The sequence below is a fragment of the Xiphophorus hellerii genome, chromosome 3, assembly GCF_003331165.1.
Source record: "Xiphophorus hellerii strain 12219 chromosome 3, Xiphophorus_hellerii-4.1, whole genome shotgun sequence".
Classification (NCBI taxonomy): domain Eukaryota; kingdom Metazoa; phylum Chordata; class Actinopteri; order Cyprinodontiformes; family Poeciliidae; genus Xiphophorus; species Xiphophorus hellerii.
In genome coordinates this window covers 26899621-26924052 of record NC_045674.1, presented here as the reverse complement: position 1 = coordinate 26924052, position 24432 = coordinate 26899621, and the positions used below count along the sequence as shown (strand labels likewise).

At 41.6% G+C, this 24432-nt stretch overlaps 1 protein-coding gene across 1 annotated transcript in view; it reads left to right on the top strand.

Annotated features, from left to right (window-relative positions):
* rspo2 (R-spondin 2) overlaps positions 1-14590 on the top strand; it is a 76329-nt gene extending 61739 nt beyond the window's left edge. The window contains exon 5 of the mRNA XM_032559604.1: positions 12988-14590. Within this exon, the coding sequence (XP_032415495.1) occupies positions 12988-13103 (116 nt within the window). The 3' untranslated portion in view covers positions 13104-14590. The remainder of the gene's footprint in view (positions 1-12987) is intronic.
* Positions 14591-24432: the final 9842 nt, after the last annotated feature.

The window sequence follows — 24432 nt, the reverse complement described above, 5'->3', positions numbered from 1 at the left end:
AATGTTTGCGGTTCATTCCACTTCGACTGTGGACGCCGAGCCTGGTTTGCCGTAAGAAGTCAATGTGTGCCGAACTAAACTTCCTAAACTTCCTTTTTACTGGCGTTCACTCTTTTGACAGTGGGTGGTGTGTCACTGTAAAGTGGTGCAAATGTAATGACAGTTATATCACAGCCTTAAGCGGAGCTTTTTACCAAAGATTAAGTAGAGCAAGTACATCTGCGCCGGGTCTCGTGCCTGCTGAAAAATGATACATTTCATCAGCTGAGCACAATACACTTATCGGTGGCTAAGACGGATGACTATCATAACTCTGCGAGACATTTCCTGCTTTATATCTCAGCATGTGGGAATTATAAGACGGATCAAAGGCTTTACGGAGATCTCGTCTCGCTGCCGAAGACGTGGAAATTAAAGTTGAGCGCCACGGTTGTTATTGTCTTTGAGGGAAAACAAACAGAGAGCACATCTGTAGTAACTTACGGGCTCGAATGACGAATTTGCTACTGTATATCCCAGCAGGTTTCCTGATCTCTGGATCTGCGGTCGCATGTCAAGCCGCACCCTGCAGCGCCCTTTTCCCCCCTTTTGACATACAACAAGTACAATAACAAACAGACCCACACCAGCAGCACGCCCTCAGGAGCGTCGGCGCGGGGCCTCCCTTTGATAAGTGCCCGGCTTTATATTTTTCTCATCAGAAACGAAACACAACATTAAGCCATTCATTAAAGTCGACTGAAGCTAATTATCCCTCATTTACCCGAGCCGCCCGTGGGGGGCAAGAGAGCCCCCGCGTACTCAGGCCCAGATGTGTGGATGAGTAGTTGGGAGATAGCAGACCGCGGAGGGGGACTGCTCACATCTCTTTTCGAGTCTTGTGGTTTCGGAGCGCATCTCTCTGCCCCGGCCGCGTGTGTGTGATTGTCGTGCAGCGCCTGGCTGCTGACGGTACACTCATGAAACTGTGGTGCCACGCGAATCCACAGCACACTGCAAGGCTCCATTTGCTGACGAGGGATCAATAAGGATTCAAAGCTGTTGTATGTCACTGGCTAAATTATTCTCCACATTTTCTTTCTTTCTTTCCTGCGAAGTGACTCGCACAAACATCGGGCCTCCACTCAGATGACCTCCTCTTGCTGCAGGGGGCGCCGATGTTTACTCAGATTTCTGCTTAAAAGCCAAACTATAAGTCTTTATATTTTGGCAGCTGCGAGTGGAAGTGGGAAAATTGTAGCAGTTGGCAGGAAGTCGCAGACCAGAAACCGTATTACGTCATATGATCTAACTCTGCAGACCCAGTTTCTCCTCTTCGGTGTCTGGTGCCCCCACCAAACGATTTGGAATAATGACCGAACTGCTTTACCGCTACGGATGAGGACATCTCGCCCCCTGTTGCTGTGTCCGGCTGTCTTCAGCTCAGACATCTGCTTTTGAGACTTCAAAGTGGCGTCTTATTTCGTGTACAGCTCAAAGAAGACTGGAAAGAATTTAGCCAAAATCACTCCCCAGTTCATCCTCATTTTTTCGTTTCAGTCCCATACAAGCCTTTCAATCGATTTAATTGATAGATTAATCTTTAAAACAATTGTTACGTTTACCACATTTAAACATCTGTTGCTCATGTCGTTGTCACGCACACGCTAAAAAAGTGAGGCGGCTTTGCAGATCACGGCATTGTTGCTGTTAAAACTCGCTGTGATTTTAAAACGCCGCTTAAAATAAATGTTTAAAACATGACAGGGTGTCTTACTGTCTAAAAAAACTTAAACTTTCAGTCAAGAATTGACATTGAAGAACTCTTATTTGACCCCAGCTCCATCAGACGAGACTTGACATTTACCAACGACTGGCGCTGTCGTCAGTGTTGAGGTGTGAGACACAGTCTGGTCACGAATGCTGCAATTCTGCCTGCCTAGCAGAATAAAAAAAAAAAGAAAAGTTTCTAAAGATTCTAAAATGAAAATATTGTGCAGATAAAATAAGCAATGGGAAGCAACAGGCAACGAGTATAAGCAACAAAAGGTCTTTTCAACTCCTAAAAGAAGACAAGCAAAGCAATATTTTTGAGTAGAATATTTAAGTAAAACATTTCTAATATTTTTCATTTTGCAAATGAACACATTTTTTTCTGCATGCTCATCAAAAATATGATTTCTTTTTTGTTTTTTTGTCAAAATTATTTTAAGATTCTAAAGCCCAGCTTGGAGGTTTGTGCACACGTGTACGCTGAAACCTTCTGTCAAAAGGTTTGAGCTTTTGACAGAAGGTCAAACCCTGAGAGAGCCTGATGACCTCTCGTCACCTAAGCAACGCGAGGCAACTTTTGAACACTGGCCGGATTGTGAAAATCGCGGTGAGTGTGACTCTAAACCCGATGTGGTCTAATGGAAAAGAGCGTCCCCGCTCTGGGGCATCAACTCTACCGTACCCTTTTTAGACAGGCTCTGGATGCGTCTTGCTGCTAAAGAACCACTTCCAGAGGGAGAAAAATGGCCTTTTCACCACTCGCCATCGGAACATTAATCACCGTGTCAGTCACACGTGTTTTGAAAGGATTCCTCCTCTTCGAGGCTTTCGAGTTGGGCTTTCGCTTTTACTCACAGTCACTGCAACGAGGTGTCAAGGAGCCGAAGAGTGAGCTAACCTGCGTTCTTAAATCTCCTGGCAAGTCCAGAACCAGTCACAGATGAGAAAATAACGACCAGTCCTCTCTCTCAACAGCAGGTTTTTGAAACTCGGAATGCGTATGCTTTAAATCATTCGCACCCAGTGGCACAGTGATAGTAAGCAGAAGCACGGGGGGGAGAAACCGGAGGACAGACTGAAAACATTTGAGCGAAAATGTGTCATCCAGAGTAACCCTGTTAGTGCTAAGTGACGCTGTGCAGAGAACCTCCTGTCAGACGGCTAGCAAGATGAGCTTCTTGTAATTGTTGTTCCTTCTCATCTGCACATCTGCCCCTTCAGTTTCCATCCAGTACCAGGCATTTTTCCCCCCCTCTGCACCCGCGTTCGCCGAACATTTCTTTGCGTTTTAACGTGTATTTTCACTAGTGTCGAGTTCTCCGCCTGAACAAATGTCATATAGCCCTTCTAAAGCCCTTCCACCGCACGTGGAGTTACAGCACAAAGCCCCATTATAAGCTTTGGCTTCTCCCTCTGGCCTGCGCCTTAATGAACTATGGGTCAGTTAAGGTCGTATCATTCAGTCCCACCTATAAATCAGCTGCAAAACTAAGTTGAACAGTAATACAGGGCAGTGTCAGCGTCCGTAACCTTTTCCCAGACAGAAGGGGTTGTCAGTGGGTGACTGAGGAGAGTACTGGCTGGCTGCAGATCTTTCCCCCTTCACAGCATTATAAATGTATGTGTGAGGAGGCCCTTAATGGCTGCTAATCCAATTCCTGCCGCTGAAATCAAATCTCGCTGGCGCCAGTAGTTTTCTCCTTCCCTCACAAATAATGGCCTCCGCTTTGGCCTGTTTGTGAAAGAGACAAGGAGCCAAAAAAGACTCCGGCCCTACCTACCGTGAGTCCTGAGGAATCTCTCTTCCAAAACGGCGTGGATGTCGTTGTCGTCGCTGCCTCGACCTCCCGTGTCCCCTCCGTGTCCTCAGACGGGGAGGGGGGGGGGTTTAGTGGACCGCCTGCCGTCGGACGGAGGGATTGAGTAACAGGAGAGCGAGGGGCGCGTTTTCAGCAGCAAACGATCCCATTTACCGTACGTCTTAATGCCTTCTCGAGGTTAGCCATTGATTTTCCTCAAGCCACAAGGCAAAAGGAGATAAGATTAGGCCTTTCAATTCCTGCACTGTCACCAGAGCGTTAGCGGACGACAGCACTCGGCTCATGCCAACGCTCAAGACGCTTTGCTCCTTTTTTTAAAAAATTTTTTATTTTCCTTGGGGGTCACGGTTTCAGCGATTAGGCAGGAATTTAAGGATGCGGGTTGAAGAAGAAGAGTTATTTTTCTTTTCGAGCCGAGAAATCTCAGAAGACCCGGTTTAGTGACAAAGTAAACAAAAGTCACATTTTTATTGGAATGCAACGCTGACACATTTTCTTGAATTTGGTCCCTTTTTCCAAAAAAACAAAGATATTGGCTTTGACCCAGACGAAGGGAGCTTTGGCTTCGGCTTCCTTTCCTCTGGATATGGATTTGACTGATTATCTTTCAGTGCATCAGTCGGACAAGCAGTCGCACTGCCATTCCGCAAGGAGATATAATTCTGGCGTCCGAGCGTAATAACATGATACGCCTTAGGCTGCTTAACTCTTAGCGGGATCTCCAGCAGACACACATTCCACTTATTGCTGAGCGCCTCGAAAAGCATCAGAGCAACACGGAGAGGAGAAAAAACGAAATGTGAAAGAGAAAAGAAGGTTTGGTGGACCGGTTCTGAGAGGTTACTCCATCACTGTGAGCGCAGGGAGGTTTACCATTTCTTTTCACATGGGTATTACAACTGGAAAGATTGGAAATGACACTAAGTATTTCTCAAGCTCACAGAGGTGATGCCGAAGATCACAGTCACTCGCTTGCAGGCTATGTGTCTCAAACTCACACACACACACACAGAGACAGTGTGTTTTTTTTTTTTTTTGTCTTCACGATTTTGGTCTTAGTCACATCTGTTTCCAATCATCTATATGTCTATATTTGATCATCAGACAAAGACAACCTGAGAAAAGCAGTCCTTAAATGATCATTTCATTTTACAAGAGAGAAAACAAGCTTTCCGAACCATGTAAAAAAAAATAAAAATAAAAATTGTCCCATTTGTTTGCCACACTCTGACCTGATTCCTGCCAGAGAATCAAGAAATTACATGTTACCGTATTTTTATGTACCTTACATTGTACTTTTTTTTTTGAATAAAAATATAAATAAAAAAAAAAAAAAAAAAAAAGAAATTAGCTGAACAGAACCTGTCTGACAACAGGAAGTAGGTCACAAGATGTCTAAAGCGTCACACCATGCCCTGATCAAAAGAAATTCAACAGCAGACGAGAAATAAGGTTATTGTCATCTGTCAATCCGGAACGGGTTGCAAAGCCTTTTCAAAAGTTTTAGGACTCAATAACAAATGGAAAACCATGGAAAAGTAGTGAACCTTCCCAGGCCATCCTACCAAAAATGACTTCAAGAGCAACATTATGACTCAGCCAGAGGATCACACATCGCTTTGTCATAAAACGGTGAAGAGCTGGACCCATTAGTGCAGACAGGAGGCAAAAACACTCAAAAAACAAACGTCCAGAGCGATCCGAAGCACCACGAGAGCAACCCGGGGGAAACATGCCAGTGGGAATAACAGAATGATCCGACACTGAATGAGAAAAGCATGTAGGATTCATCCGAGGAAGCTTGATTACTGGAATGAGTCCAGGAGGAGATGGGTGACGTCGGGGAGGGTCTGAGGAGGAAGTACCTGGGTAGATCTGGGAACACGAACACTGATAGCAGAACTGCAATAAGGACTACAGAGAAATGGGTGCAGTCAGGAGCGACAACAACAGTTTTGTCCTGTAACCGCCCCAAACGTTGTGTCCTTGGGGGCAAAATACTTCATCCACTTTGCCTTGGTGGTCTGACAGTCTAGAAAAAAGGCCCAGAGAAGCACAGGACATTTACCATTCTACAGGTTGTGACCCCAGAGCCAACAAAGACACAGGAAATTAGGAACTAAGATCGATTAACCGTTACTACAGACTGCAACTCAGAGCAGGATAGAAATTTATATAAAATACTGACGTATAGAACAAAGCCACAAGGAATATTGAAGCCAAAGAATGAGCTGAATGTGAAAGCCTGAAAAATCCTAAAATAAAGCAAAGCACAAGACTGAAGTTCCAAGAATCACCTGCCTCCGTTAAGATCAGTGTTTATTATTCTACAATAAGAAAGAGATTGGGCAAAAATGGCTTCCACAAGGCACTACAAGGCAAAAATGAAGGTCGTTTTTGCCTTGTAACAAGGCCTTCATTCTTTTGTGGAAAAATGGAAAGGTTTTGACACATTCTGTTACCTTTGGCATCAAATTATCAAGGGAGTTCAGAAAAAGAGCATTGATCCAACGATCAAACATGGTGGTGGCAGTGTGACAGCCTGGGCGGATTGGCTGGGTCGGGATGTAGATCAGTTGTCGTCGCTAGCAGCGTTTCGAGTACAAAACACGTGTAAAATTTTGTCGATATTCCACAAAAGTCAACGGTACTTCTGTTAAATAAGAATCACAATTAAGATCACACGTGAAAAAGTTTGTTTGATAAATCATTCAAGAACATGTCGCGTCCATCGTCCTACCAACCACTTCCTGTTGTCGTCTTTGTCTTTTCCGCCAGTTGTTGATCACGTGACTCGGGTTTCCGCTGCAGTTATACCTTTTTTTTTTTTTTTTTTTTTAAATTGACGTGTTTCCATTCAGCAAATTTATTTTTGTAATTCCAATCTGCGTCGATACGTGTTGATGCAACAGTGAGTGCTGCTCTCTTCCGGAAAATCCGGCAGCAAACGTTCGACCATCGGTTATGTAGCAGGACAACGATCCAAAACACCCCAGCAAATCCAGTTATCAAAGGCTGACAGGAAAAAAAACAAAAAAAAAACAAAGTTGAGGTTTTGTCGGGGCCTAGTTAAAGTCCCAAATCTGATCCAGTGGCCGGGGCATGACCTTAAACGAGCGATTCATATTTGAAAGCCCATCTGTTGTAGATGAAATAAAAACAATTCTGCCAAGAAGAGAGGACTAATATTCCTCCACACTTATGAAAAACTCACTGAATTCTGGCTTTGGCCCAGTTGGTGGCGCCATGAGTGGCAAAAGAAGGTTTTACATTAAGGGAGACATCAGTTTTTCCTCATTGAAAAAACTGCAAGAAAAAAACTTTAGTAAGGGAAGTGCTTTTTCACTGAGCTGCATAAATACAGTATTTCCTACAAGAAAATGTCTGCTCTGACAGTGGGAGGGGGGGGAACATGCCACCGCAGACCTTTACTCTGATTCAGAAATTAAAAAGAAAAGAACAACATTTTGATTTGCTCCGGAGACTTTTGTTTGCTTCTTTGATTTATGTCTCATTTCCAAATTAGACAAACTCCAAGCCGGCAAGGGGAGGGCTCGCCGAACGACGAGCAAACATTGGCAAAACTGTGGTTTCGTCGGAGCGATTGTAAATGCAAGCAGAGTGGAAAGAAACTGTAAAGATGGATTGTGATTTACTTATAAAAGCCGCAGTCCTCTCGTTCCGTCCAGAGTGGTGCCAGTTATGGCGCAAAAAAACAAAAACAAAGAAAAAACAAAGACAGACAATGATTTGAAACCCGCCGAGCCTTCCAAGACGAAATTATCTCCGCATACTCACGATTTATGAATTTGTTCTTGGTTTTGAAAGCAATTGAGGGAAATTAAACTGTTTCCCCTATGAACCCCGGTAATCAGCTTAAGTGATTACATCGGTTGTAAATATGAGATGATGAAAGCTCAGTGCTCAGAGTGTGTGGTGCCCCCGAGGAAAAGGCTAAATGGGAGTTCACAGGGCGGATGTGATGGACAATCTAACCGGGTCTGCGTCCGATGCGAGAGGGGAAGGGGGTCTTCTGTGGGGATTGGTTGCCCTCTAGCTGTCAACACCGAGACTGGGTTCGGTGAAGTATGATTCTCGCTGAGGTGAGTTTATGAAGTGACATCGGTTAATTTTTTCTTTTTTTTTTTGCCGGAGCCCGACCCGAGGCTTGATTTATAACGACGAGCCTGTTGAGGAAGGAATATAATTGGAAGAAATCAGCCTCTGCTGAGGATGTGTTGGCTCATAAAAGTCACAACTTGTCGACTGAGTGCAGTAAGAAATGGGTATAACTCTCCAAAGCTCAAGGAAGAGTTTAGCACAAGCAGAAAAACGTAAAAAAATAAAATAACATTTAAAAAAAAGACAGCGGAGGAAAGACTGCAGACAAAGAACCGGATGAAGCCTTGAAATTAAAATGCAGTTTAGACGAGAAACCTGAAAACCGTGTTTGGCGTGACAACCACCTCCCCTGTACTTTGAACTACGTACTAATCCTTCAGTGTACACTTGCAGAGACTTTAATTGGTTGGCTGGTAAGTTGTTTCAAACATCTTAAAGAACTAACCACAGATCTTTAGTTGATGTAGGTTTCCTCAGATCCTTCCGCGTAATCACAGACAGATGCAGTGATGCTGAGATCAGGCCTCTGTGTGGGCCAAACCATCACTTCTAGGACTTGCTGTTCTTCTCTGCGAGTGAATATGGCTCCTATTAACGTCGGTGTAAATTTTGAATTCTTATTTTTTCCCTTTTTGTTCCGCTGTTAATAGCGCTGCATGATGGATAAGAAATACCTGCCTGTATTTCTTGGTATTCTGGACCAAATCTCCAAATCCAGTCTTGGAAACGCGTCAGCGGACTAGTAGCAAACCTTCAAAGTGCTTTCGTTGTAGCCAGGCGGTCCTGGATCCTTCAGTGAAAAACTGCCCCTGTGTTTCAGACAAATATGTCACATTGTGATGCACCTGTTACCATTTTTTAAAATCCCAATTCTTATGTTTTTTGTGTATAATTTAGACCTTTTGCTGTTTCCATATCAGAGGTAGTTTTTTTGTTGTTGTTGTGGCAAATTCTTCTCAGAACAGAACTTCGGTTCAGACTTGTCCAGACGGTGGATGGGTGTCCCAGAATCCCAGTCCTTTTTGCCAGTCCTGAGCTGATGAAAATGTTGGCCGTCTGATAAGACTGCAGTGTTTACCGCCCTCAGTATTGCCCATTTCTGGCTCGAACCGCACGCACATCTTGAGACCCGACAACTTTGAAAACTTCATCCACCTAATTAACTGCCTTCCATCTGGTTTTTATGCTAAATCTCGCGATGGTGACCCGGTTTCCCCAGCCTCACGTTGGTAACAGAGAGTGGCTGTTCTTCACTGTGGCGTTAGGATTCCCACTCTGCCTTTTCAGCTGTTCACTGTGTCTCAACCGAGATGCAATCTTAGGTTTCTACCTGCCTAAAACCTTTCCATTATATTACGCATGTTGTATGAAACACGCATAATACATTCAGCATTGAAATACCTGAAATAGATCATCGTTATTGGTTTTAAGATTTCAGGATAGAGTTAAAGAGCATAAACTTTAAGGTTTTAAATTAAACCACGAGAGAACAATGCTGGGTATTTTGTTTCAACTAGAGATTTTTTTTTTCAATCATATTTTCATGATTTATCAGTGTCTGTAAAGCTTTGGCCTGCTGATTTGAAAACTAGTTCCAACAAAAACTACTTGTTGTTGAAACTTTTGGGGTTTTTTTAAAACGCCTTCACCATCTTGCTTTAGCGGCTGGCGTGGAAATGTGGCTGACCTTACAAAAAACAGTGGCCTCTTTTGAATATTGTTGAGAATATAGTGTATTCTAACATTTCCAAATCCTACATGTTTCTCATCGGACACAGTTTTAAACCTGAAGAGGATCGAACAGAGCAACTTTGCTGTACTTCGTCTGGGCTGCCTGTAATATCTGCTGCAAGACTCGTTTTCTCTCGCAGCCTGAACGAACCGCAGACATGTCTTGGGTAAAACAGTCACAATAACAAATTTTGCTGGACAATATATTGCTCCAGAATTTATCGCGATAAACGATAATATTGTAGTTTTGAGACCATTTTCAAGTAACATGGCGGTGATGGCATAATAATGCAAGAACGTTATTCTTTCTAATGAACATTTAACACTGGAACTAGAAGATATTTGAAATATCCAAAATAAATTAAAGTAAGAGAAACGACAAATAACATAAATCATGAAGTCATTGTAAACAAAATTGTCCTTCAAAAAAAAAAAAAGGGACTAGTAGAGACCAAGGCACCAGACTGAAGACTTCTGTCATCCAGCTTTTGGTAGAAAAAGAGAGAAAAAAGAAAAACAATAAATCATGCAAGTGGAAATGATTGTGCTCATTTTAATTTGCCGTGCCATTAATTCATGTATTGCTCAGTGCGACCAAACATACAGTGCTGTTTCCTGTGAATAGCTTCTTACCTCGCGATGCTTCCTCTGACTTTTGACACTGGAAGTTGCAAACATCACATCCTTTTCACCATTGAGTGATTGTTGTCAGTGCAGCCTGGCAGTGTTTTGTGTGGATACAGTTTGGAGAAAATCCGATCCTCGAGTTCGCGACTTACCCGTCAGGGCCGGGCAAACCAAAAACCTGCCTGTTCCAGTCACCAACTCATTTCCCCCCGTGCACCTTAAGTTCAAACTTTCCTTCCTATCTTAATGTGCATTTTCTCTGGATTGCTTTGCAATCGTCCAACCCATTCGCAAAGAATCTTAGGGGAACTACTTCGCTCTTATTTCCAGGGATTTGCCGTAAACATGGGCCATCTCGCTTTTTAACGTCGTCTTGCGTACAAAGAACGGCCCGCGAGGGCTTAGAGATAGTCTAATGCTGCACCACACACTGTATTGCCATCAAGTGTAATTCATGTCAAGCTGGAAAAAAAAAGAAAAAAACAAAACATGTTTATCTGGCACCTAGCAACACTGTTTTTGGATGGAAATGACTTCTACAGAGCAATTAGGACCATGAACATATACACCAGAATGCCTTTGAGCTTCAGATTGGCTACAATAAACATTATTGTACAGTAATTCACACAGAAAAATCTAAAGCGGAATCAGCAAGTGTACAAAGTCCCCTAATAATCTTTTTTTTTTTTTTTAAGTTTAAGGGCATGAGAGTGAGATGGAAAAGATAGAATTCAAAGGCCAATTTTTTTCCCTAGAACTGTGTGCGGGAAGCTTCACTGCTACAGTATAGATCAACAAAAAGCAACAAGAAAAAGAAGAAGAGGAAAAAAAGAAAAACAAGATTAACAAGATTGGGTTAATTGCAGGAAATAGCTCGGAGACCCTACTCGCGAAGCAATATCTCTCGCTTTCTCATGTGCATCAGTTTAAAGAGTGAATATTTTTGAAAATGTACCTCACAGCGCGGTGCGGACAATGAGAAACAGGTCTTCTGTAGGAGGGGGGAAGCCACGGGGGCCCGGCATGTAAGGAGGCAATTAGCCATAATGCCACATTTCACACACCGTTACCTACATTCTGTGTGAGAAATACCGAAGCCCGAACAAGTGCAGTAGTAGGACCCGGCACTGGGTCTCTGCATGCGAGAATTGCAGTTCCTGCAGCGCTTTCCCGCTCTTCACCCCGTCGACGAACCGTAGCGCGGCTTGTTCTGCCGCGATCCAGATCCAGATACCGTCTCATCATCCAAGCCTCGCGCCGCCTTCCCCACGCCATTTAGAGATTTTTCTCCCTCAAATTCCCTCACAGTCGCCCCCCAACAACCTTGCCCCCCCACACACACCTCGTTATCTTATTTGTGGCCTTGGCAGCCAAATTGTTGCCTTGTGGTTCGGTAGCCAAAGTTTTCACCGTCCCAGAGAGAGCAGTGGGCGCGCAGCCTCCAACACGCAAGCAGAATTTTCCCAGGGTGCTTTGCCCTTTTCAGTGAAACCTGGGACGGATTACCCTTGGGCAGGGGGACCTTTCCAAAACTTTGAAAAGGAGTTATGCAACATCCCACACTTATATCTTCCCTGTCTGTTCTCGTAGCGTCCAAATGTGTCGGGCTAAACAGACATTTCTCTAAAACTGAAATGCAAGACAGGAAGAAATGCAGAGAAGTGAGGCGAGCTGAGCCCCAGTGCTGACAGGATGAAGCATCGTCAAATTGGTGGTAGCTCCCTGAAAGCCCAAAGTCAGTCTAATTGACTACTTTAAATATGAATTATTCATGTTTCACTAACCAAGGCCTATTCTTTTACACTTCTCCAGAGATCTACAAAAAAATTAATAAAACAAACACCCAAAACATTCAATTTAAATAAAAAAAAGAAAAACTGGAACTTTTTCTTTCTCACATTTGAAGACAAAGTCAATCTGTGTAGAGTCGTTTAAGAAAGCTTCCACATCCTCAATTGCAAACATAGAATTTGGGTGGGTTGCAGGTACAATGTCAAATTGAATATCTGCCAAATCCAGTCACCAAATGGTGTGTCCATAAACTTTCATTTTAAGCAGCAGTTCCAGTCCCAATGTGTCCATTGTGTAGCAACGTACCAGGCTCAGTGTACCTGTGCTGTCCTTGCTAATCGTTTCCGTTGTATTTCAGTTGTGCTAAAAGTTTTAACAGGTAAACCTCCATATATTGAAATCCTCTTTCTGTTGTTGGCTTTATGCATCTCCCCAGCAATTTTGACTGTCTTTCTTATCCTTGCAGAAGTAACACATTCCCACTACTATCATGTTTAGCTTTTGGGGATTCGCTGAATGCAGCATCTAGCATCTAAGCCAAAAACTAAAGTTTCGATTTCATCCGACCTGAGCACATTTTTCCGTTTGTGTTCTGCGTCAATTGTGAACTGAAAGCAGGATTTCTTACTGCTTTCGTTCACCGGTCGATCCAACAGAACCAATCATTTCATACAGAATCTTTTAAGATATTATGATAGAACTGGCTAAAGTCTGCCATTTTCACATTTTTATTCATTAAACAATGTGTTGAACAATTTTACAGTCAGGCGTTTATGAGGAATTTTGTGTTTGTAGTTATTTTTGTAACAGACATGGTTTTGTAAACTGAAAAAGAAAAGCGTTTTTTTTTCCTGACTTTTCTTGTTTTCACTGTATTTCTTATTTTTATGTATGAAATCGTATGAGTGTTTTTATTTTGTGCCGTTTGCTTTATGGGACTGTGGACGGAAATTAGCATTTTGCTAAACAACGTTGTACATTCATTAATATGCACTGTCTCACACCAATCAATTAATGTACTGTTTCGTGTTAGTCTATCACATAAATCCTGCAGGCGAACAAATCAGACTGTGCTCCAGTGAAGAATCACATTAAAAATTGAATTAATCTTTTGTTGTTGTGTGTGTGTGTGTGTTTTATGCAGGTAATTCAGGGAAGCACCGATCCAAAGAGCCAAAGAAGAAGAACAAGCAGAGGCTGCGGTTTCGGGCCCAGAACCAGCACAGCGACCACTTGGCCTCTGCGCGCTCCAGCCAGTAAGGACTGAAACCTCCCAGTGAACACAGAAACCAACGCAAAGCTGCTAGCCGCCGCTGCACCCATACTCTGACTGACAACTTTCACCCACCACACCCCCTCCAGCTGCCCTCCTCCCCACTGACCTCCCATTCCTCCTTCTCTCTGCCCACCAGGACGCAAACACCGCCCCCTTACCCCACCGACGACCCCACACCCCAAGAAACACGTGCCGTACAAAGCGAGATATCAGTACCTGTACGCGCTCTGCCTCCCGCTGCTTTCCCGCCGCCGCCCCTCCCGTTGCTGCGACCGGCTAAGGTGACTCTACTTTCTCCCAGCTCCATTCCCCCCCCCTTTTCTTTTCGCCTTGCGGACCTTCACAGTTGACAGAACTGAACTCACTTCCCGTCATTAACGAACAACGCGGGGGCGATGGAAGACGGAGGAGAACTCGGAGGGCGGGAGAGCCAGAAGGGCGGCAGGTAAATAGGAGGAAGGAGTCGGGGGGGGAGTTGGCGAGCTGAACTGCACCAGAGGGAGCGGATGTGACCAAAGTCCATCCGGGACGAAGAAGCAGAGAAAGTTCGGTTGTAGCAAATGATGCTAATGGACTGAAGAAGAAGAAGAAGAAAAAAAAAAGGCATCTTGAAACAAGAGAGACTGGTTGTTTGTTTTTTTTTTGTTCATATATTTATGTCAAAGCTACCCCCCTCCTTCCTTCCCTCTAAATGGAAACAGAGTTTTCCCATGTGTGGCCTTTTATGTTATGTATATTTTCCAGAGTAATATTAAGAAGAAGAAGAAGAAGAAACAAATCCAATGCATAGTTGCGAAATATTTTATTCTCAGCACAAACTGTTTACGTTCAGACCGCTTAATGCTGTATCTGTATAGTGTCAGTTAATTAAAGAAGATTTAGTTGTTCAACTAGCATGGCAACAGACTTGTACATAGTTGATCTAATTATAAAAGCCTATTACTGTATTTTCAGTATTGAGTCAGTCACCATTCTAAATGTTTTAGAAATAATAATAAAAAAAATGGTTGTAATACAAGATTAAGATAAAAGATTAGATTACAGATTAAAATAATGAAAAACATAAATTTAGCCACCTCATAGCAACTTCATTCATATGGTATATATTTGATTTATTTATTAATTCAGTTTTGTACTTTTTTTTTTCGTTCAGTGAGAAATTTTGCCTCACGCTGTCGGTCTTTTTCTGAGACGTCCTCTCCTTATATCGGTGCATATCTCTGTCATGCAAGTGTTGTAGGCTGTTCGTTTGACCTCATCTACTGATTTTGATGCTTCATAAAACGAGAAAAAAAAAATTTAAACTATGCTTTGATGTATTCTAGGTTTAATAATTAGGCTCCAGCTAATGTATGGTCATAGGACTGCATCTGTGTACATTGTGTTTTATTAAAACTGCATTTCATGTGACTGTATGAAAAGGCCTTTCATTACTGTCCGTGGCTATAATATATGTGGCTAAAACTCCGAAGCTGTTGTGTTCTTGTCTCACTTCCATCTGCAGTTAGAGTGAAGGAAAACAAGACTGAACATTAAATATATATGTATGTATATCTATATATTTTTTTAAATTAATTTATTTTTTTTATTTCCTTTATTTAACCAGGTAAACCCCGTTGAGATCCAGATCTCAACGGGGTTTTCAAGAGGGACCTGGGCAGAAGTCTGCAATACACAGCAACCTGGTTACAAAATAAAACTAATTAATACATATGCACAAGTGTAAAACAATAGAAAACAATTTAAAAGCAGCGACAGTGTTCAATGGAATCTCGTTGCCTGTTTTTAAGAACCGCTCGAAATAAATCCGATGAAATCAGATCCGACATCTTGAGTTCAGACCGGAGCTGATTCCATCACACTGAATGCTTGCTTCCGCTTTTCAGTTCGAACACTTGGAACATGCAAAAGAAAAATGTTGTTAGAGCGTAAAGAATGGGGAAATAGCAGATCGACGTAAGAGAGAGCTTAAGTATGCTGGAGCCGAGCCGAGTAGAGATTTATAAATCAGGATCATCAGGTGATTGTTTCTCCGTACGCTTAAAAGACAAATAAATTTTTCATATCATTGAAAAATGTAAAGGTTCTTGAAGGGCATATCAATGGGGGTTTTTCTGTAATGTGACTTCTTACTCTATTGAGGTTGGTAGGACACATTAGCTATATACATTGTCAGAGAGCATTTTCGTACTGGATTAACTTTATGCTTACAAACAACACCAATTGCTAGCTTAGTGATCTGGCTGTTTTATCCATGCATGAGATATGTCAGTGTCTTGTCCTAATTTCTCAGCTCTGGGTTTTTCCCTTAAATAGTTTTATAATCCAATTGGAATCCCAATCAAAGCAAAAAGTCAACAAAGTTAATTGGACTTCCCTACATCCGTCTACATGCACTGAAATCCTTAATGTTTCTCACATAGATGAATGACCCTCGCAGCAAACATGCTGTGTCTTAAAATACTAATACATTTTCAAAAATCTGCACAGAATTCATGTTGTAACACCTGGCTACACGTTTTCCTTCAGGATTCCTTTTCTTTTTTTCAAAAATTGTGTAGCTGAGTGTGTCTTTAGGCTGAATACTAATGCCTCTCAAAACAAATCAATTTTTCAAACAATTGACACCCTAGAGATAACCATAGAAAGTTGACTTACATCACTCACACTGAGCTTCTAAGCCAAATTAATGTCCATAACATAGCAGAGCAAAGCTCAGTTTAGCCTTTTAAAGAAGAAAACTGTTAATTCCACTGCTAAATGGCTTTTCTCAAGGGTTGGGTCAAACAAGCTTTTCAGCCACAGGAGGTTCTTCATTCTGAGTCATGCTGTTCTTGCTGCAAGGTGAAGACGTAGAACGATGAAAGAAATCAGAACATAAAGGGTATAAGTTGAATATTAATGGAAAGGATTTGAAACCCTCTCTGATTTAACACCTGCAGCTACCTGGTAAACTGCAGCATGAAATTGCACATTCAGAGCAGTTTGTCAATGGAGCTTTCAGCAGATAAAGCAAATGAAATGCAGAGTGGAGGAAACATATTGGACTTCTACACAACCTGATGTTTCTTTGAATATAGCGTTCCTCACAATAACAGCGACGGCTGGTAAAGATGTGCAAAAAGGCATAAAATTCATCTTTATCACAGCTGTATTAGCTCACAGTAAAAATTAAAAAGGAATCACGTCTACAAAAATGTCTCGGATATTGGCATCCCTAATGGTAAAATAAATCAATGCAACCGTTCTTGTAATTAATCATTTAGTTATTTCCTGAAATATAGCTATGACCCTCAGTACAATGTCCCTCATCCACTTTTCAAAATGAGAAAAACAAGAAAATACAACCTTCAAGTAAAGCAAATGCTCTTCATAAGTCAATAAATAACTTATGAAAGATATTTGCCTAAACTCGCCCGACAAACAGTCAGAAACGCTGAAACGTTTTAAACATCGGGAACTGTAGCAAGGATTGGTGTTATGAGGGTCACCAAGATTCTGTAAAGATCATTAAACACTTTAAAAATACCAACCAAGAGTAAATTTGGGGGAAACAGCCACAACAACCAAGGTTTGCTGAGTATTCTGGTATAATAAATAAAGGTGCATAATTATAAATTAATTTATAATCAAATTAATTTGATTGTTTCTATGAATAAATTGGCAACTATAAGGGCGCATAGCCAATGCAGTGTACTCAGTGTACTATAACCCTGGCGGGCCACCATGCTTTACTTGCCCCCCACCAGGCTAAACATTGTTTCCTTATTGTAAATAAAGTTTTTTTATGCACCAGTAACAATGACTGTAAAGAGGAATTAAGCTAGGTTTATAGTTTGTAGTTGAAGCGTTGTACTGGGCACGACGGGGTGCGCACCAATTGCTCCGTCCTTAAACCTGCCTGTTGGCTTCAAACACCATTTCCAAATTATGATGCCTGCTTGTTCACCTCCGAATTTTTTTTACATCTAAATTTTTTTTAATACAAAAACAAGGTGTGTCGCTGGTAGACTTCTCTAGCAAATAGATTCTTTTGATGCATCAAAGAGTGATGTCATCACTGCTGATGTCATTGTTACCAATGGAACTGAACATTCTAATAGTTCATTCACATCAAACACGTTTTGAGCGTCAGGCGAGTCTGGTTTACATTCAAAGTCTATGTGGAGTGTTGGACGCCATGGACTCTCTTGACGCGTCAAACGGCCACATCGGCCCTCAACGCGCCTCCACATAGACGTTGAATGTAAATCAGATGCGCCTGACTCTCAAAACGTGTTTGGTGTGAACGCACCATTATATGTCCTGTGTCATATTAGTTCCATCATATTAGGACCAAAGCCTGGTCCTAATATGATGGACTCATTGCTTTGAGTCAGGGGTAACATTTAGAGGTAAAATGTGAATTAAGTTTTAGATAGGGTTAGGATTAGGGAAAATGTCTGTGTTAAGCAAAATCACAGCAACTAAAATGAAGGGAAATGAATGCAAAGTTCTAATATGGGTCGAAATAGTTTTGATAAATCTGTATAGCATTTTGTTTTCTAAATCATTCTATAAATAATGATGATATAATGTTAGGTTGTATTTCTGCCAATTGCATAGCTGCAGTACATTAGTAGTCTAATGTGTTGAATGTGCTGAGACACATTCAACGCATTAGAAACCAATCAGAACCAAAAGTTTGTCTTTTGGTTCTGATTGGTTGTTTCTGGACAGCAGCAGAGTCAGAGGAATTTTCAGATTCTCAGTTTCATATTTTACTGTCAGACACTTTTAACAAATATTCATCTAACACACTTATCCTTGCGCACACACATTCACACTTAGGACAATTTAGAGAGACCAATTGTTTTTTTTAGAAATTGTACCTGCTGCAGTTTTTATATATATAGGAAAGTTTTAATAATGTTTATTTTGGTGTTTTTAACTCTGAAATTGATCTTGTGTTTTATGCATTGGCTTTGGAGTTAGGAATATTATTTGCCTGTGTCTGTTTTGATTTCCTAAATTTGTGTAAAGGATATAAATACACTGCTGTTTAAACAAAACAGCGGTGTATTCATTTGGCACTTGTGCATATCAGCCCAACAAGGCCATACTGGATATTTTGGAGACAAACACATTTATCCTTGCGCACACACATTCACACCTTAGGACAGTGTTTCTCAATTCCAGTCCTCACGCCCTCCCTGCCTGCATGTTTTAGGTGTTTCCCTTCTGCCACACGCCTGGATTGAATAATGGGTGATTAACAGGCTTCTGCAGTACTTGATGGTCACGCAATCACTTGAATCAGCTGTTCTGGTATAGAGGCACATCTAAAACATGCAGAGCAGGGGGGCCTGAGGACTGGAATTGAGAAGCGCTGCCTTAGGACAATTTAAAGAGACCAATTAATTTTTTAGAAATTCTACCAGCTGCAGTTTTTATAGATAGGAAAGTTTTAATAATGGTTATTTTGGTGTTTTTAACTCTGAAATTGACCTTGTGTTTTCTCCATTGACTTTGGAGTTAGGATTATTATTTGCCTGTGTCTGTTTTGATTTCCTAAATTTGTGTAAAACATTGAATTTTCATAATGCCCAGTGTTGGCAAAACCTGGGTTTGGATTGTTATCCAGGTTAGTACCACCTGGGTGTGGGTCGGCGTAAAGGCCGAGCTGGGCTTAGACTGGCCTTCAGGCCAACGCCAACACGAAGCCCCTCCATGCAACCAGTGGAGGTTGGTCGCATGGACCTCGATGTTTGATTGGAGGTCCATCTTTCCTCGGATGTCCCTGTTGGATTGGAGGTCCATCTTTCCTCGGACCTCCCTGTTGGATTGGAGGTCCATCTTTCCTCAGACCTCCCTGTTGGATTGGAGGTCCATCTTTCCTCAGACCTCCCTGTTGTATTGGAGGTCCATCTTTCCTCGGACCTCCCTGGTTGATTGGAGGTCCGTCTTTCCTCGGACCTCCCCGTTTGATTGGAGGTCCATCTTTCCTCGGACCTCCCCGTTTGATTGGAGGTCCATCTTTCCTCGGACCTCCCCGGTTGATTGGAGGTCTGCTTCTCCTCGGACCTCCCTGGTTGATTGGAGGTCCATCTTTCCTCGGACCTCCCTGATGGATTGGAGGTCCATCTTTCCTCGGACCTCCCCAGTTGATTGGAGGTCTGCTTCTCCTCGGACCTCCCCAGTTGATTGGAGGTCTGCTTCTCCTCGGACCTCCCTGGTTGATTGGAGGTCCGTCTTTCCTCTGACCTCCCTGGTTGATTGGAGGTCCATCTTTCCTCGGACCTCCCCGTTTGATTGGAGGTCCATCTTTCCTCGGACCTCCCCGTTTGATTGGAGGTCCATCTTACCTCGGACCTCCCCGTTTGATTGGAGGTCCATCTTTCCTCGGACCTCCCCGGTTGATTGGAGGTCTGCTTCTCCTCGGACCTCCCTGGTTGATTGAAGGTCCATCTTTCCTCCGACCTCCCTGATGGATTGGAGGTCCGTCTTTCCTCGGACCTCCCCAGTTGATAGGAGGTCTGCTTCTCCTCGAACCTCCCCGGTTGATTGGAGGTCTGCTTCTCCTCGGACCTCCCTGGTTGATTGGAGGTCTGTCTTTCCTCGGACCTCCCTGATGGATTGGAGGTCCGTCTTTCCTCGGACCTCCCTGATGGATTGGAGGTCCATCTTTCCTCGGACCTCCCTGATGGATTGGAGGTCTGTCTTTCCTTGGTCTCTTCTGTTTGCAGGGAGTCTTCTTTTTGCAGGGGGACCTCTGGTTGGGTGGAGACTCTCGGATGGTTGTTTTCCAGAGCAAGTTTCAACTTTATCTTCAGGTCTGCAACCTGACCCTGCAATGATTTCACTTTTTCCTCCTGTTCTTTGATTTTGGAAGCTTGCTCAGTGTGAGTTTTGATCTGTTCCTCAAATTTAAGTCTCTCTTTGTATCCTTCAATCATTACTTCAATCAGACCTTTATTGCGGGATTCATATTTTTCTGCCTCCCTCTTGAAGTGATCCAGCTGTTGAAGAATGCTCTTTGATTCACCTTCACGTTTGACTTGCAGATGACGTTCTCTTTCCAACATTTTTTGCAGCTTATGAATCTCCTCCTGCTGTGATTTCACTTCAGCCTGACATGCAATCCTTTTGTCTCTTTCCTCACGGAGTTCAAAAATCTTACTCTGCAGTTCTTCTTTAAGATCGTCTACCTGCTTTGTGAGATTGATGACGTGTTGGCTAGACTCTTCCTCGTCTTCCACTAAGGGGGTGATCTCGAAGCCAGCAGAAGGAGTTGTTTTCTGCTCGACTTCCAATGATCTTGGGCTCTCAAAGTCGCCGGAAGGACTTGGTTCACCCTGGATCTCCGATGATTCATCTTCCGGCTCGCTGTCATCGTCAAAAACAAGGATTTCGTCGTAGTCGACTTGGATGTTTTGCTCCATCATTTCAATCCATGAAAGCTCAGCTGGAAAAGCTTCATGTTCACAAGTATTCTGTTGTTGCTTCATATCTATATTCTGGTAAATTATTTCTTCTCTGAAAGGATTAATTTCGAACGTGCTCTAAAGAGTGATCTGTCGCGATTGAACTGTGGAACAGGTCTGAGAAAACACTGTCTGTGAGCTACAGTCAAGAGAGAGATTCCTTTGTGATATCATAGTTATGACATCACTGCGGATGTCATTGTTACCAATGGAACTGAATATTCTAATGATGCATTAATATCAAACTCCTATAGAGGGTCAGGTGAGTCCAGTTTACATTCAAAGTCTATGTGGAGTGTTGGATGCCATGGACTCGTTTGATGTCAAATGCTCCCAACGGCCGCTAGGCGCTCCAAACGCGCCTCCACATAGATGTTGAATGTAAATCAGATGCGCCTGACTCTCAAAACGTGTTTGGTGTGAACGCACCATTATATGTCCTGTGTCATATTGGTTCTATCATATTAGGACCAAAGCCTGGTCCTAATATGATGGACTCATTGCTTTGAGTCAGGGGTAACATTTAGAGGTAAAATGTGAATTAAGTTTTAGATAGGGTTAGGGAAAATGTCTGTGTTAAGCAAAATCACAGCAACTAAAATGAAGGGAAATGAATGCAAAGTTCTAATATGGGTCGAAATAGTTTTGACAAATCTGTATAGCATTTTGTTTTCTAAATCATTCTATAAATAATGATGATATAATGTTAGGTTGTATTTCTGCCAATTGCATGGCTGCAGTACATTAGTAGTCTAATGTGTTGAATGTGCTGAGACACATTCAACGCATTAGAAACCAATCAGAACCAAAGTTTGTCTTTTGGTTCTGATTGGTTGTTTCTGGACAGCAGCAGAGTCAGAGGAATTTTCACAGATCCTCTGTTTCATATTTTACTGTCAGACACTTTTAACAAATATTCATCCATCATCATCTAACACATTTATCCTTGCGCACACACATTCACACTTAGGACAATTTAGAGAGACCAATTGTTTTTTTAGAAATTGTACCTGCTGCAGTTTTTATATATATAGGAAAGTTTTAATAATGTTTATTTTGGTGTTTTTAACTCTGAAATTGATCTTGAGTTTTATCCATTGACTTTGGAGTTAGGAATATTATTTGCCTGTGTCTGTTTTGATTTCCTAAATTTGTGTAAAGGATATAAATACACTGCTGTTTAAACAAAACAGCGGTGTATTCATTTGGCACTTGTGCATATCAGCCCAACAAGGCCATACTGGATATTTTGGAGACGAATACTTGTGCTGTTATGCCATTTTTGGTCGGAAGGTTGCTGGGAACACTTCGAAACACACCATTTTAAATCAAGATCTTTTGAACTATGCAAGAAAAGAATGATAGTGATTCAAAATAAAGTCAACATTCCTCCTATTGAACACCTGAGCTGAAGAGAGGACAGAATGAGAGATGACACAAGAGTCTAGACAGTCTATAAAGAATAGGCAAGGTCTCAATCTGAATGTGATCGAGAAAGATTTTCACCAATCCACTACAGAGCAACAAATTACCAACAAGAGGAACCTTTATAAACGTCCACTTAAAGTTTAAAGTAGTTTACAACCTCTAGTTAACTAAACATTGCTCCACCAATGCATAGAAATTATGCAAGGTCCAGACTGAAGAGCTCCAACCAGGAATTGATCACAGTACCTTGTTGCGGCAGAACCATCCATTTGACATTAAATGTACTCAATTCAATGTTGTGCAACTGTGCTACAGTCATGAGAGGTTAATTTATTTTAAACCTACCAGAGCTTAAAATATTGTCAATATAAGCCATTGTCAAATCTGCTCTTTCAGTAATTGCAGAGGCCAATGCGTATTTGCTAAATGTATGTAAAGCCCATTTTCATGTTCACTGATTTGAAATGCAGATTTCTCCATGTAATTGTAACTCCTTTGGGACTTTCACTGTCATACAGCGGCTTTCTGGATCTGCCAGGCAATCCAATTAAAGGAGGCCATTCAGCTTTTGCATACAACTCACAATGAAGTGTAAGACGCCTTCTGCCGGTTACAAACCTTAAAGCACAATGATACACAGTTTTCAATGATTGAAGGCATTTGGTCGAAGCATTCATATATAAAACATCTCCATAATCCAGGAGTGGCAGGAATGTTGCTGCTACCAATTTACTTCTAGCTTTGAGAGAGAAACAAGATCCATTTCGGTAATAAAACCCAATCTTCATTTTCAATGTTCGTAACAAATTTGCTATGCAATTTTTTAAAAGAAAGCTTTTTATCTAGAATAAAACCAAGATATTTAGAATTGCTGTCAAACTCAATTTGTGCTCCTACAGCAGTTGTAAGCAATAGAGGGATTTCTGGTAGTTTTCTGGAGTGTGAAAAAAAACCATTGCTTTTGTCTTGTCCACGTTCAAAACCAACTTCAGAGTTTGTAAGCGGGTTTGAACGACATTGAAAGCAGACTGCAAATACTGCATTGCCCGTGATAGTGATGAAGAATAGCAGTAAATTACTAAATCATTTGCATAAAAATGATAAAAAGCATTTGACAAATTGTCACACAAGTTATATATATCGACAGAGAATAAAAGTGGACCAAGAACTGAACCCTGTGGTACACCATTTAAAATAGTAAGAATAGAAGAAGTGAAGCCAGCCAATTGAACTCTCTGGGTTCTGTTTGACAAGTAATCAGCTACCCACATGGTAGCTTGATGTGAGAGCCCAATCTTGTGTAGAATTTCAATTAAAAGCTTGTGATTTACTGTGTCAAAAGCCTTTGATAGATCAATGAATAAAGCAACACAATGTTTTTTGTTATCAAGAGCCTGGATAAGATCATTAAAAACCTTTAACATGGCAGTAATAGTACTGTTTGTTTCTAAAACCAGACTGTACATTTTGTAAAACACAATTTGAATGTAAAAGAAATCTTCAATTGATCTGCAAGTAATTTTTCAAACTTTTTTGCTAGGATACGTAGTTTAGAAATTGGTCTGTAATTGTTTACCTGTGACGATTCCCCACCCTTATTTATATATATATATATATATATATATATATATATATATATATATATATGTATATGTTAACTAAATGTATTCCTAATGGATAACTGAGGTAAGAAATTTGTATAAATTAATCCATAAGTGACATGGACAGACATGGGAAATAAGTATCGAACACATTAAAACCACAAGGTGTAATATGGCATACAGAAGCTGTGTTTCCATTGACTTTATAGATGCGCAATTTGAGATTTAGAAAATAAATTCACTCACTGGAAACTGCGGTTTCGAAAAACCTCATAAATTTTTTGATAAGAAGATTTGGCGCAAGGATGTTCTTCGTAAATTTATCAAAATTGCTTTATTTCGCAAAACTGCAATGGAAACACTTCCCCCCCCCCCCCCCCCCCCCCCATCACACGGGTCACATGATCAACAACCGGATGGTTGCTCTTGGCGTAAACCACGAAGAAGAAGATGAGAAGAATTAGTTGGAGGATGATGGCACAGCATGTTTTTCATCATGTGTGATTTTAATTGCGTTTTGCAATTGTGACAATGTGTTTTTTCAACGTTAGGTGAATACTGACAAAGTTTTGCGCTAATTTGTTATGGAGACCCAGCTAAAGTCACGGAAGTAATTGAGGTTTACCAGTATATAGAAAGCTACCCTTGTTCCTATCAGAGATAATAAATGCCAGATGATTTGGTCCTAAGTGATGGCCTATAAAAAGGTTTCTCATTACCAGAACCACCTCAAGACTTTTGCAAACGTTTTGTGCAGGACCGATGAACATCATGAGTTACATACACTGTATTGGCAAGAAGTTTCAGTCTCTTGCCTTTAC